Consider the following 12,678-nt stretch of genomic DNA (forward strand, 5'->3'; position numbering starts at 1 on the left):
TAGGACCTAGGAGACCAGGGTTCAAATCCCCCATTCAGCCACATGAAGCTCACTGGGTGACCTTGGGCCAGTCACTGCCTCTCAGTTCAGCCTACCTCACAGGATAGTTGTGAGGATAAAATGAGAACCGTGTTTGCCACCTTGGGCTTCTTGGAGGAAATTAAACATAGCGAAAATGCAGATGTCTTGTCACATAAATGCATATGGTGGTGCTATTAAGGTGGGGCTTTGGGGTCAGAAGTCCAGGGCCCCATGGAGCAGAATGAGCAGTGCAGGTTTCCATATCACATGTTGAAGTTACTGCATATCATCACCTAAAGGAGGTGGTGCCTCACTTTTGCATGCAGTGGATCCAAGGTTGGATTGCTAGCATACCAGGTTAGGCTGGGAATGTTCCCCATCTGAAATCGTGGAGAGTTGCTGCCAGTCAGAGCAGACAGTGCAGAGTTTGATTGACCAGGTGGTCTGACTCAAGCTTCACTAGACATGTTCTGTAGTCATTAAAGCAAGCCAAAGTGCACGCTTCTGGAGGGGAAGCGCCTTAGCTCAGTGGCAGAGCATCTGTTCGGCACGCAAGGGGTCCCAAGTTCAATCTTGATGGCATATTCAGGAAGTTTTAAAAAAATGTTTAATGTTTCATTATGTTTTTATATATGTTGGAAGCTGCCCAGAGTGGCTGGGGCAGCCCAGTAAGATGGGTGGGGTACAAATAATAAAAGTATTTTTATTATTATCATCATCTTTGGGTATGGGTTAGAGAAGCTCTTCGTGAAATTCTGGAGAGACTTTGCCACTCAATGTAGGCTAGATGGACTCCAATGGTCTGGCTCCACACAAGGCAGTTTCCTTATGTACCATTAAGTCTAAAATTACCTAACTGCACTGCTGAATACAGCCCCCCCCCCCCCTCTCTCTCTCTCTCTCTCTTTCTCTCTCTCTCTCTCCTTCTCTCTCACTTGTATACAAATTGAGCAAGCTGCAGCTAAATGCACACACACGTTGCCCTCTCCAGCACAGACGCTTGTTGCAAACATGCATCACTGTGCTCAACCCCACGCCATAGCCTCTCTCTCTCTCCCCCTCTCCTAACACTCGCAGATTCATGCACATGTACGCCATTAATGCTCTGAGACAAACACATGCAAAGATCATCCAACGCCACACACACACACACACACACACACACACGTGTGTGAACATTTCCAGCTCTTCCACAAGCCTTCTCCCACACAGTTCCCTCTACCCAGCCACCCACATGCAGCTGCCAACCTGGCAGAGCCCACAGTACAGGAAGTTCCCCCCTCCTTCCTCCCACTCCTCCTGTAATGCCACAGGCCCCAAGGGGACCCAGACGTCCTGGCATCCTCTCTGCCCTCACCTGCTAGACACAGCCACTTTCCTTCCCAGAGGGTCCCAGGAGCCCAGGGCCCCGGAATTCCTTACATCTAGCCTGCAACACCCTAATTATTTCAACTGGCTTCAAATTCCCCCACCTGGTTCCACCCCTCCTCAAGGTGGGGAGAAAACCCAGGGGGTTTGCTCTCAGCGACCACCTATTCTTTCCTCATCAACTCACTAAGCTTCACTCTCCACTTGGAGCAAATCATTTTTAAAAATTGCCTCTTCCTTTTAATTTTTTTTAAAAATCTATATTTTCTCTTCTTTGACAGAAGCTTCTGTTCTGCAAAAAGCAGTCAAATGGGGAAAGGGTGATGGGGCCTGGATCCTGGATTCCCTGGACAAGGAGTGGAGTGTAAGCAGTTCAGGATGCAACTGAACCAGCTGCCAGGAGTCTCTTGGTTTAGGTCAGGGTTCCTCAAACATCTGCGTTTGTTGATAATCTTATAAAATTGCCACTGACCCCAACCCAAATTTGCAGGAATGTAAATGACATAAAGTAAAGAAATAATCAGTATTTAGAAATCACCAGTCACCATTATTAGGAATCATAACAAGGAAGTAAATCAAGTGAATATTTTAGCAATAAGCAATAAAAAGAAGCCTTGCCACAGAATGCTTTTGTCCTGTGGAATCCTCTTATTCAGTGAAGAGATTCCTCACTGGTAAAGGAACTGCGCTCTGTACATGCCCAGGACCATTATTTCTGAGGTTCATAGTTCCTAATTATTCCCCTGCCCTGCTAAATGTCTTTCCCCCTGGCCCTTTCAACCTCTAGGTCTTTGCAAAATGTGAAAGTGCCATTCTGCCCAATTGCCTTGTGAGAAACTGGCCCACCCCCACCTTATAGTGCTTAACCAGCAATGCAAGTCATAGCAGTGACTGACATTTGGGAAAGCCAGAGCTAGCCCATTAGTCAAAAAGAAGGTTAGAAGTGATGCACCCCATCAACTTCATGGTTCGTTTCCCAAGCTTTTCCCCCACCTTCTTCCCTCTGGTGGAGAGGAGATTTGTGTTTCATTTAAAACCATTCAGAAATCCAAGAATTAATTCAACTGCAGTCTTCACAAAAACGATAGAAAGATAGCCACAAGGACAGGAGTTGGCTCCAGGTCTTACTTCATAACACCCCCCACCCATATGGCAACCCCACCCCCAGGTTTGAAAGCGTGTAAAAACTATCCATCGTTATTACACCATTATTGCAGAGGGCAGGGCTGAATGGTACCTGAGTCTGGCACAGTCAGCCGGTATGTTGCACCCATTTTGCTGGGTGGGGACAACAACAACAAGGACAGACTTGGAGTAATGTACAATAACCTTGCAGTGTAGTCTGGCATCCGCATCCTGACAGACTGGGGTTTTAAAGTTTTTTTTCCTCCAGGGAGGGCATGCTGTGAAGTTGATTGTACCAGCAGTGTGATTAATTGTTGATTTGTAGCAGCAATGCAATTAATTAAGGGCTGGAGGGAGTGAAGGGATCCAGAGGAAAAAAACGTAGGGTTGTTGTTTTTCCTCAGCTGCTGGTGGAAAGGACCAAGGTGTAAACCAACTTTGTGTATCCTTCTGGGGCTCAGGCTTTGGCTACCCCCTTGATCAGTACGTATACAAGAAACTATAGACCTGTTCTCTGACGCTAGTTATATATAAGTGGTATATATGTCCCTCTCACCCACCAGAAAAATTCCTGCAGATGCCCTCATTGCTTGCCTGGTGGATGAATGGAGGGTCTCCCCAGGAAATTTGTGAGAAAGTGGGGGCTTAGGGTGAGAGAGCAATGTGTGTGTGAGTGGTGTGTGTGTGTGGTGTGTGTGTACACGTGCGAGCATGCGCCTCTTAGTTAAGTGTGCCCGTTTCCCAGGATGCCTTGCTGGCTGAGCATTGGGGGTCATGAAAATTTGAAGAGCCTGAGATTAAAATGTGCCAGGGAAACCCGATTGCAGTCAAGCGTGGAGGAAGAGAACTGGCAGTCAGCGGTGGGGGGGGGGGGGAGAGGACCTGAGCCAGCAAAAGGGCAAGCGTTGTTTGACTGATGGAGAGAGGAGAGAGCCTGTCATCTTTTTAGATTGAGAAGCTTCAGTTTAGGGAGCCAGGCCTTAGAAGAGGAGGGCTTCAACCTAGGACAGGTGAGTGGCTTTGCCATCCCTAGCCCCCAGGACTTTGCCCACCCTCTTTCCCTCAGCTGCTCATCTTGCCCCTACCCCCCACACTGAGTTGAATATTTCAGGCTTTTTGGAGCAGCTGGGACACACAAGGAGGAATGGAATAAAAATAAACAATTGCTGCAGTGGAACAGCCTTGAACCTTTATCCCATTTGCAACTAGTCACGGGGCATATTATTATTATTAATTATTATTATTATTATTATTATTATTATTATTATTATTATTTGTTTACCGCCCTTCATCTGAAGATCAGAGGGTGGTTCACAACATAAAATGCAAAATACATAATGAAACAAAAGCAAAACAAACCAATACCCCCCTCCCACATTTGGAAGGCCATAGAATGTTAATCAGCCAAACATTTATCTGGTTGGAGAGAAATGTTTTCGCTTGGTGCCTAAAGATATGTAATGAAGGCACCAGGCGAGCCTTCTTGGGGAGAGCATTCCACAAACGGGGAGCCACTGCATAAAAGGCCAGTTCCTTTGCTTCCACCCTTGTGACTCCTCTTGTGGGGGAGGCACCCAAAGAAGGGCCTCAGGTGATCATCACAAGAAGAGGTGGTCTTTGCGGTACTGCAGTCCTGGCCCCATTTGTGTGTTTTTTGGGGGGTCAGCTTTTAGGGTACCCTAAAAAGCAAACCAACACCAACCATGTTAAAAAATGTAGATATCTGTCCAGATGCAATACCCAGATACACAAACAGCCTCTTTTACAAGTTCAGGGTCTCAGAGTTCTGTGGGTGTGGTTTTTACATTCAAATAAGTTTCTAGCTCTCACGATGAGTAAATAAATCAATCTTAGTCACGTCTTTGCCTTGTGCATACTGCAGCTTCATAATGTCTTGCTAAGGGTTTCACAGGGAATTCTTGCTATCAGTGGCTGTCAGTCATGGTGGCAATGTATAGTGTTCCTAGGATCAGATGCTAGGTGCCTTTTGGCGACTGCGAGGGGATCACGAGGGCTTCTCTACTCTTCTTAAATCTTCTGCTGGTCCTCAGCGCAGACACTACCACACCCATCCTGATTTCCACAAATTGCAGAAATGAAACCATGAAGACTCTTGTTGCACCTTTCTTGAATTTCAGGCATACCCCTGATCAGCTATGCAATGAAACTTTTGCTCTGGGATTCTCTCCCTCCACACACAAACACACCCCTGGCAATCAAATTGGAGGACAGCCCATCCTACAACCCCTAGCCTAGAGCTGGCGATGAAATCTATATATAAAAATTGGATGCTGTTATTAAAAGCCTTAGCTATTTCCTCTCTCTGTAAATGTGGACCATAATAACAATAAACCCCATGCTCACCCCCAAAATTGGTTTCTCCACCCCCTGCCAATCTTAAATATATTTCTTGATTTTTTTAATGCAAGCGGTTGTGCTATGCAGCCTCAAGTGGAGTTGTTCTGATGCGTAAAGGCCAAGGAAACACATTACTTCAAATATCCCCTGTGAATAAACACCCACCCCACATTCCCACCACTAGGAATGGGGTGTGGGGTTGATTGGGGTGGGTGCTAGTCCCACCCCAGAACATCCTGAACTATGGCGAAACCCGCGTTGCCACAGTAACCTTCTCCCCCTGAGGCAGATGCTGTTTCCATGGCATTGCCGTGGTTACCGTAGTCAGCAGCGGACAGTGGAGGTGGAGGAATCATTCTTTGGGTGGTGGGGAGAGAGGAAAAGAGAATGAAAGAGGATGGGGGTGGGGGAGAGAGGTTGGGTCCTTCTTGGGCATTTTAACACTCCTGGTTTGGGGGGTCAGAAATACCCTTTTCAGAGCCAGGAGGTAAGCCAGTCTCCTCCTAGAAGCACACTGCCCCCTAATGTCAAAATTTGAAATGGTGATTTGTGGATTTTGGATCTCTTTTCACCAGATATCTGGTGACCTCGGTTTCACCCCAGCTCATCCAGCTAGCTGTCCTTAAATGCATAATTTTAGCCCCTACCTTTTCTGCTGTTATCTATGCATTAAAATATACGGAAATGAAACTGTGAGGGTGAAATGTGTGTTTGTGTGTGTGGTGTTGGTGGAACTCAATTTTTCAGTCTGTAATTCAAAGTGGATTTGGTTATCCATACAGAAAATGTTCGGGTGCTGCCTGGCTTATTTGGGGTTTTCATATGCTAGCAGGGTGGAAGGAGTTTAAAGGGATTTTTAAAAATTCACAGCAAGCTATTCTGGCTGAGAACAGTCATGCAAGTTCTTCATGTCTGCCAGCAAAACTCATTCTCCTTCCCTAAGCCGCACTGAAATGACCCAGGAGTTTTGCCAAACCACAGTGGTGTGGAAGAAAGAGCACAAATTTAGGGGCAGGGGAAGAAGGTTCATCTTTCAGCTTAAAACCTTCGAAGATAACAGCCATCTTTGGGGTGTGGTTTCAAAGCCTCACCAAGGGCTTCTGCTGTCTGCAAGCCAAGCAAAAGGCAGGTTGAGGGTTTTGGGAGCTTCGGCCTCCACCCTCAATTTGCTACCTATGGCCTCTCCTACCTGTGTGAAACAGCCCCACAACCACAATTAGGGACCATATTGCTTTAGGGACAGTTGTCCATATCATTCTTTTCTGTCTGTTTCTCTTCCTAGGCCAACTCCCCACCGGTAATTGTCAACACAGATACCTTAGAAGCACCAGCTTATGTGAGTTACTGGATGAATTCTTCCTTTTCTTTCCCCCTCCCCACAACCTTTCACACTTTTAACATATTCCAAAACACCCCCCTCCCTATTTTGTTCGCTTCTTCTTCTTTTTTTGCATTGCTGCATTAACACAATTCCTCTCTGTCCCCTCTCTTTCAGGTAAATGGAACGGAAGGAGAAATGGAATACGAAGAAATAACTCTAGAGCGGGTAATTCTTATAGACATCGTTGATTCTGGGTGGGTGGGGATTTTTTTACTTAGGCCAGGGAACCTAGACGGTCACTTTTTCCAGGAAGGATTTGATCACTTAACAACAAATCCACAGTTACAGTTGATTGGGAGGTCTTGTGCAACAAACCTGCTTCCCGCCCCCCCCCCCAAGATCAGACTTTTTTGCAATTAATGGAAGTGATGGGGAAAAGCACCGGAAAGTGTGGGTGATGCTTGCTTTGATGCAGCGTCATCTAACCTCCCCTCAAAGAAATTGGAGTGAATGTTTGTTAAATAACCAGCATCATCTAAGGTGCATTTCAATGTGGGGAATATTGTGTTAGTTTTCCTGATTATAATGCTCGTGCTTCCATCCTGTTTTCTAATATTCCGTTTTATGCTGCAGTACCTGTTGCGTTATGGGACTGTGGCTTTTTGACCAAGGTACCGACATGCCGCGCTAAATTTCATTCACACCAGGGAACGTCATTAGGCAACATCGCTGCTCCCCCACCCTTTCCGCACATGTCTGCTTCTCTTCTCTCCATGATTACCCCATGAAAACAGCAGGAAAGAACCATATGCCAGTGTACCTACCATATGCCACCCCAAATTTCACTACTTTACTCCCGCCACTTTCTGGGTTAAGTGGGCTGCAAACTGTGAGGTGTTTTTTTTTCTGGAATCAGATAACATGGAAATCAGCATTAAATGTGGAATTATATTCTGTCGGTTTTCTAGAAATGACTCTTACGTTATGTGGAACCTCAAATATAATGCAGCAATTAACACATAGAGAAACATCAGGGAAATTGAATAACCTATGTGATTGCAGCCTTAATCAGGATGAATGAACAATAAACAGGTTATTTGGAAGTTACTCCAGAGTGGGAAGAGTATGTATTTTTTAAAATGGGGGTCCCAAGCCTTTGTTCATGCTCTAATTAAATTCTGGCCTCTTCCTTTGGGTGGGGCATGACTTTTTCCTCCAGGGTAACTCCGGTTTGGGATTCAGCATCGCCGGTGGTACTGACAACCCCCATGTTGGCGATGACCCCAGCATCTTCATCACTAAGATCATCCCTGGTGGGGCAGCAGCACAAGATGGCAGGCTAAGGTACCAATGGCTTTGGGGAAAGCTTTTTTTGTAGGGAGGATGCTGACTGGGCTGGAGACAGTGAGTCTTTTTCTAAGGCACTTCCAGATGGCCGTTAGTCCCACGTGGGATTCATCTCAGCAATTTCAGGCTGCACGGGGAAAGTGGGCTTGTCCTCTTTTGCAGCAAACTTGCTTTCCCCCATAAGGAAAGTGAAGGAGAGATGCATTGGAAATTGTGGGATAACGCTTGCTCTGATGCAAATGAAAATGAATGCCCATTAAATAGCCCACATTGCCCATAAACTCCCTGCAAAAGCAAATCAGGATGAATGCTCCATAAGCTGGTCCTATGGGAGTTTGGGAAAGGGCTCAGAGATCATAGAACATCTGCAAAAGGTCCCAGTTTCAATCCCCTGGTATTATAAATAAGTAATTAAATGTGTATACCACCCTTTATCTGTAGATCTCAGGGTGGTTCACAGCATAAATGGCATCTCCAAGGGGAGCTGGGAGAGAACGCAGCCTGAAATCCTGGCGAGCCACTCTGTCAGTGTGAACAATACTGAATTAGATGGACCATTTGTCTGGTTCAATATAAGGCAGCTTTCTGTATTCCTATGTTTTGAAGAAAGGGACACAGCTCAGGGATCGAGCACCTGCTTTGCATGCAGAAGGTCCCAGGTTCAGTCACCAATGGCATCTCCTGGTAGGGCTGGGAGAGACTTCTGCCTGAAATTTTGGAGAGCCACTGTTGCCTGTCTGCGTGGGGAATATTGATTTGACTCAGTACAAGGTAGCATCCTATGTTCCTTCATTGGCTCAGTCAATACAAAGGTGTCTTCAGCCCCTTATGTGCCTGCAGGGGCTTCTGTTGGAACAGTTTCTTTGCCGTGTAGAAGGTTCTGAGGTTCAGTCCTTATCATCTCACATTTCAAAAAAGAAAAGGGGATGAGGATCAACGAGCCAGTTTCAAGAGAGGGGGTGGGTGAATTGTTTGTCTGGTTATCAATGAGATCTCATAAGACTTTTGTCCAGAAGCTTTTACCCTGGGGCAGTGCCCCCACATGTTTCAGTAGCTCTCAGTATCTTGGCGCTAAACGTGTCTTTCTGATCTGGCTGTGACACAGGGTGAACGACAGCATCCTCTTCGTCAATGATGTGGACGTGCGGGAGGTAACGCACAGCACGGCTGTTGAGGCCCTGAAGGAGGCCGGCTCCATTGTGCGTCTGTATGTCATGCGCAGGAAGCCCCTGGCCGAGAAGGTCATGGAGATCAAGCTGATCAAAGGCCCCAAAGGTGAGGGAACCTAGCTCTGCCTCCCCCCCCCCGACAACTCCTTAAAGAGCACCCAACCCTTCAGGTGCATGAGAAGGGACTGCAGAAAGCTGTTTTGCAGAGGCTTTTCCCCTTAGAAGCATCCTCCCTCCTTATTTCAGGGGAAGAGCCATAATCCTCAATCAACGATGGGCAACCTATTATTATTATTATTATTATTATTATTATTATTATTATTATCTTTATTTATTATCTTTATTAATTTAAATTTCTATACCGCCTTTCATCTGAGGATCACAGGGCAGTTTACAATATAAAAACACAAAAATGCATAACTTAGTAACACACAAAAACAATAAGCCGCCCGCTGCAGTTTTAAAGGCCATAGATTGTTTAATTAGCCAAAGGTCTGGGAGAAGAGGAATATTACATAAAGATATGTAACGAAGGTGCTAGGCGAGCCTCCCTGGGGAGATCATCCCACAAATGGGGAGCCACTACAGAAAAGATCCGTTCTTGTGTTGCCGCCCTCCAGACCTTTCGTGGAGGAAACACACTAAGAACAGCCTCAGAAGGTGATTACAGGGTCCAGGTTAGTTCATTTATTTATTTATCAAATATCTATACCACCTTTGTGGACTAAGCAGCACTTTATCCTGGTTGAAAACAGTAGTAGGTGGGGCCAGACACACACACACACACACACACACACACACACACACACACAGCTATTTCCTGTGGAAACAGAGACCAATATTCAGTTGTATCCAATTCAAGTCCTACTTAGAGTAGACCCATTGAGATTAATGAAACTAGTGTAGTCATGCTCATTAATTTCAGTGGGTCTGCTCTGAGTAGGGCTAGCATTAGATACAACCCTAAATAACTTAATTCCAGTTTCACTTCCCATTTTCTCCGTGGACTTTTAAAAGTTTGTTTAAAAACAAGCACTCCTTATTTTTCCTTACTGTGCAAAAGGCAAAAAGAGCTTAGTAAACCACAGGAGCATAATGCAAATAAAATCCATGCTCAGCCGAACTGCAAGCTCTGCTTTTCAAGTATTCAAAGCCTCCAACTTCAAAATGGAATTGCATCCAAAATTGGATGTATGCAGTTGCAAAATGCATGGACATTGTTTGCATATCTGCAAGGAACTCAAGCCTGGCGGGGGAATAAATTCTCCCACTTCATCCCCCTCTTGGGGATGAATTGCCGCACGTGAATGGACATATACTGATCTATTCCATGCAGCCTGATGCCCTCCAGATATTTTGTACTACAACTCCCATTCAGCTGGAGGAGACTGCTCTAGGAAAACTGGAAACAACCTACTATGGAGAATTCCACCTTGTCTCAATGACTCTGTCCCCTTGCACTATGGAGAATTATCATCTTTCTAAAAAGGCTCCTCCCATGGGGGAGTAAACCTCACCCTCTTCAAAAGTCTCCGCCTCTGCTGATGCCACCTTCTTCCTTACCTGTTGATTTTCTTCTTCTTTTATTCTTTCTCTTCCCACCTTCCTTCCTTCCTTCCCCACAGGTCTCGGCTTCAGCATTGCAGGTGGCGTTGGCAACCAGCACATCCCCGGCGACAATAGTATCTACGTCACCAAAATCATAGAGGGGGGTGCAGCCCACAAGGATGGGCGCCTGCAGATTGGGGACAAGATCCTGGCGGTAAGGATAGGTGGAGAAGGCCTGATGCCAGAGAGCAGCTGGGCCTCTTGGTCTGGTCCATACCCAGACTTCAGGGAAGGGAAGAAGGGGAGGGAAATCTGGGAGACCAGCGTTCAAATCCCCGCTCAGTCATAAAGCTTGCTGGGTGACCTTGGGCCAGTCACAGTCTCCTCTCAGCCTAATCTACTGCACAGGGTTGTCGTAAGGATAAAATGGAAAGAGGGGAGAACCATGTACACCACGTTGAGCTACTTGGAGGAAGGTGGGATTTGAATAAATGGAATAAATAGCAAAAATAATTTAAATGGACTGAGTGGTTTCCTGGGGTTTTTCTGAGGGTAAACAGAAAATGAGGGGGGGAGGGGGGTCTCGCAAGAACTCCAACCCCCAAAAGTGAAAAACACAACAGAGATGGCCAGTGGTTCTAAGTATTCAAGTGGGGTGCAGCCTTGGGGCTTGTCAAAAGGGGCCTAAAATATTAGACTGTTGAAAATGGTATACAATGCAAAACAAACTACCTCTCTGCACAAATCTGGGTAATTTGATTTGTTAGCCCTGGAAACCCACAGAATTCATTGAAGACCAAAACCTTGGTAAGCTGGATGGCCATTTTGTGGCTCATTCCCAGCTGTCCTGTGTCTTGAGTTTCTTTGGCCCTGTGAATGTTTGACTGCCCCAATTCTGCATCTCACAGAAATGCTTAATTCTCTTCTTGTAGTGTCTATTTTTATTTATTTTTACCAACCTAAGTAAAAACGGCTGCTCCGCCTTATCCCATTGGAGTCATGAAGGTGTTATTTTTCCTCGGCCTAAACCTCTGCACAATACCCCACACTAGTAACTAGAGACTGGGTGTTGGGTGGGTAGGTTGATTTTTGGGAGAGGAGACGTGCAGTGAATAAAGCAGCCTTTGCTAATCTGGTCCCTTCCAGATGTTCTGGACTACAGCTCCCAGTCTGGGGCTGATGGGAGTTGCAGTCCAAAACATCTGGAGGACACCAGTTTGGCAAAGGCAGACGCAAGGCATGTGATCAGCCGGACCTTGTGCAGGTTTGGAAGCAGAGAACTTCCCCAGATCACTGAGCATCACTCCAGCCTGCAACTAGGAATCAGAGGACTGAAAGCCCACCCTTCTCCTTGAAATGCTACTTTTCTATAAGCAGGGATTATTGTTATATATGCTTTCCCATGCCCACACCTTGCCAGGTAAACAATGTGAGCCTTGAAGATGTTATGCACGAAGATGCCGTTGCAGCCCTGAAGAACACATACGATGTCGTGTACTTGAAGGTGGCCAAACCCACAAATGTTTACCTGAATGATTCTTACGCCCCGCCTGACATCACTTCCTGTGAGTGGTTTCCTGTTCTCCCTACTGTGTCTGTGTTCCACTGTCTTGTGGAGAACCGGTTAAAAGGGAGTGTCAGTTCAGACACTGTCTGGGACACAACTGGATTTGATGGTGGAAGATTATCCTAAACCGAAGATGCTTGAAAAACTGTAGATTTTTGTGTTCCACACATTTCTCATTTTTATTGCCACATTTGCAGTTATAAATACTGCTGGATTTTGGGTGATTTAGAAAGTTAGCAAAGTGTTTAACGTACAATGTGGGACACGATCTGTTGTTGTCCAGCCTGATTTAAGAGCATTTCTCAATGTTGCGTTCATAACTTTGGTTTCACTGCCTTCCACTGTGCTGTTAAAGCTTTTATCTTTTCCTTTTTTCATGCATTCTGACAGCCTATTCCCAGCATCTCGACAATGAAATTGGTCACCAGAGCTACCTGGGCACAGACTATCCACAAGCCATGACCCCCACCTCCCCTCGGAGGTACTCCCCCATCCCTAAGGAGCTGATGGGTGAGGAGGATATACCCAGGTAAGCTGTGCCCTTTCTGGCTCCTCCCTCTTGGTGTGGCTGTTCTGGTTTCCCATAGCACCACCAAGCAGCAGTTGCTGTCCGTGGTCCTGAAGAGTTTCTCTCTGTTGCCCAGTATAAAGCTGCACCCTTCTTCCCCCATCACCTTGTGTGCATCTCATCCATCCTATATCCAGCTACTCAAGGCTGCCAGAGTTGTGAATATTTTGGCACAGGGTGGTAATGCAGCCAGATGCGGGTGGCGCTGTGGGTTAAACCACAGAGCCTAGGACTTGCCGATCAGAAGGTCGGCGGTTCGAATCCCCGCAATGGAGTGAGCTTCCAT

The 12,678-nt window shown here is 46.2% G+C and overlaps 1 protein-coding gene across 19 annotated transcripts in view; it reads left to right on the forward strand.

Annotated features, from left to right (window-relative positions):
* Nucleotides 1–12,678, forward strand: part of DLG4 (discs large MAGUK scaffold protein 4) — a gene marked incomplete at its 5' end in the record, with an annotated part of 130,353 nt that overhangs the window by 102,257 nt on the left and 15,418 nt on the right. For 12 of the 19 annotated variants that reach the window (XM_080979690.1, XM_080979692.1, XM_080979693.1 and 9 more), the window contains 7 exons: nt 6,155–6,208; nt 6,368–6,416; nt 7,387–7,537; nt 8,646–8,815; nt 10,335–10,471; nt 11,678–11,822; nt 12,215–12,353. In XM_080979690.1, coding sequence (XP_080835816.1) covers nt 6,155–6,208; nt 6,368–6,416; nt 7,387–7,537; nt 8,646–8,815; nt 10,335–10,471; nt 11,678–11,822; nt 12,215–12,353 — 845 coding nt within the window. Of the gene's footprint in view, nt 1–5,275; nt 5,360–6,154; nt 6,209–6,367; nt 6,419–7,386; nt 7,538–8,645; nt 8,816–10,334; nt 10,472–11,677; nt 11,823–12,214; nt 12,354–12,678 lie in introns of those variants that run through there. The other 7 variants (XM_080979686.1, XM_080979677.1, XM_080979681.1 and 4 more) reach the window with 3 other exon arrangements.

This window comes from Podarcis pityusensis, assembly GCF_964106645.2.
Source record: "Podarcis pityusensis genome assembly, chromosome: 13".
In the NCBI taxonomy this organism is placed as follows: domain Eukaryota; kingdom Metazoa; phylum Chordata; class Lepidosauria; order Squamata; family Lacertidae; genus Podarcis; species Podarcis pityusensis.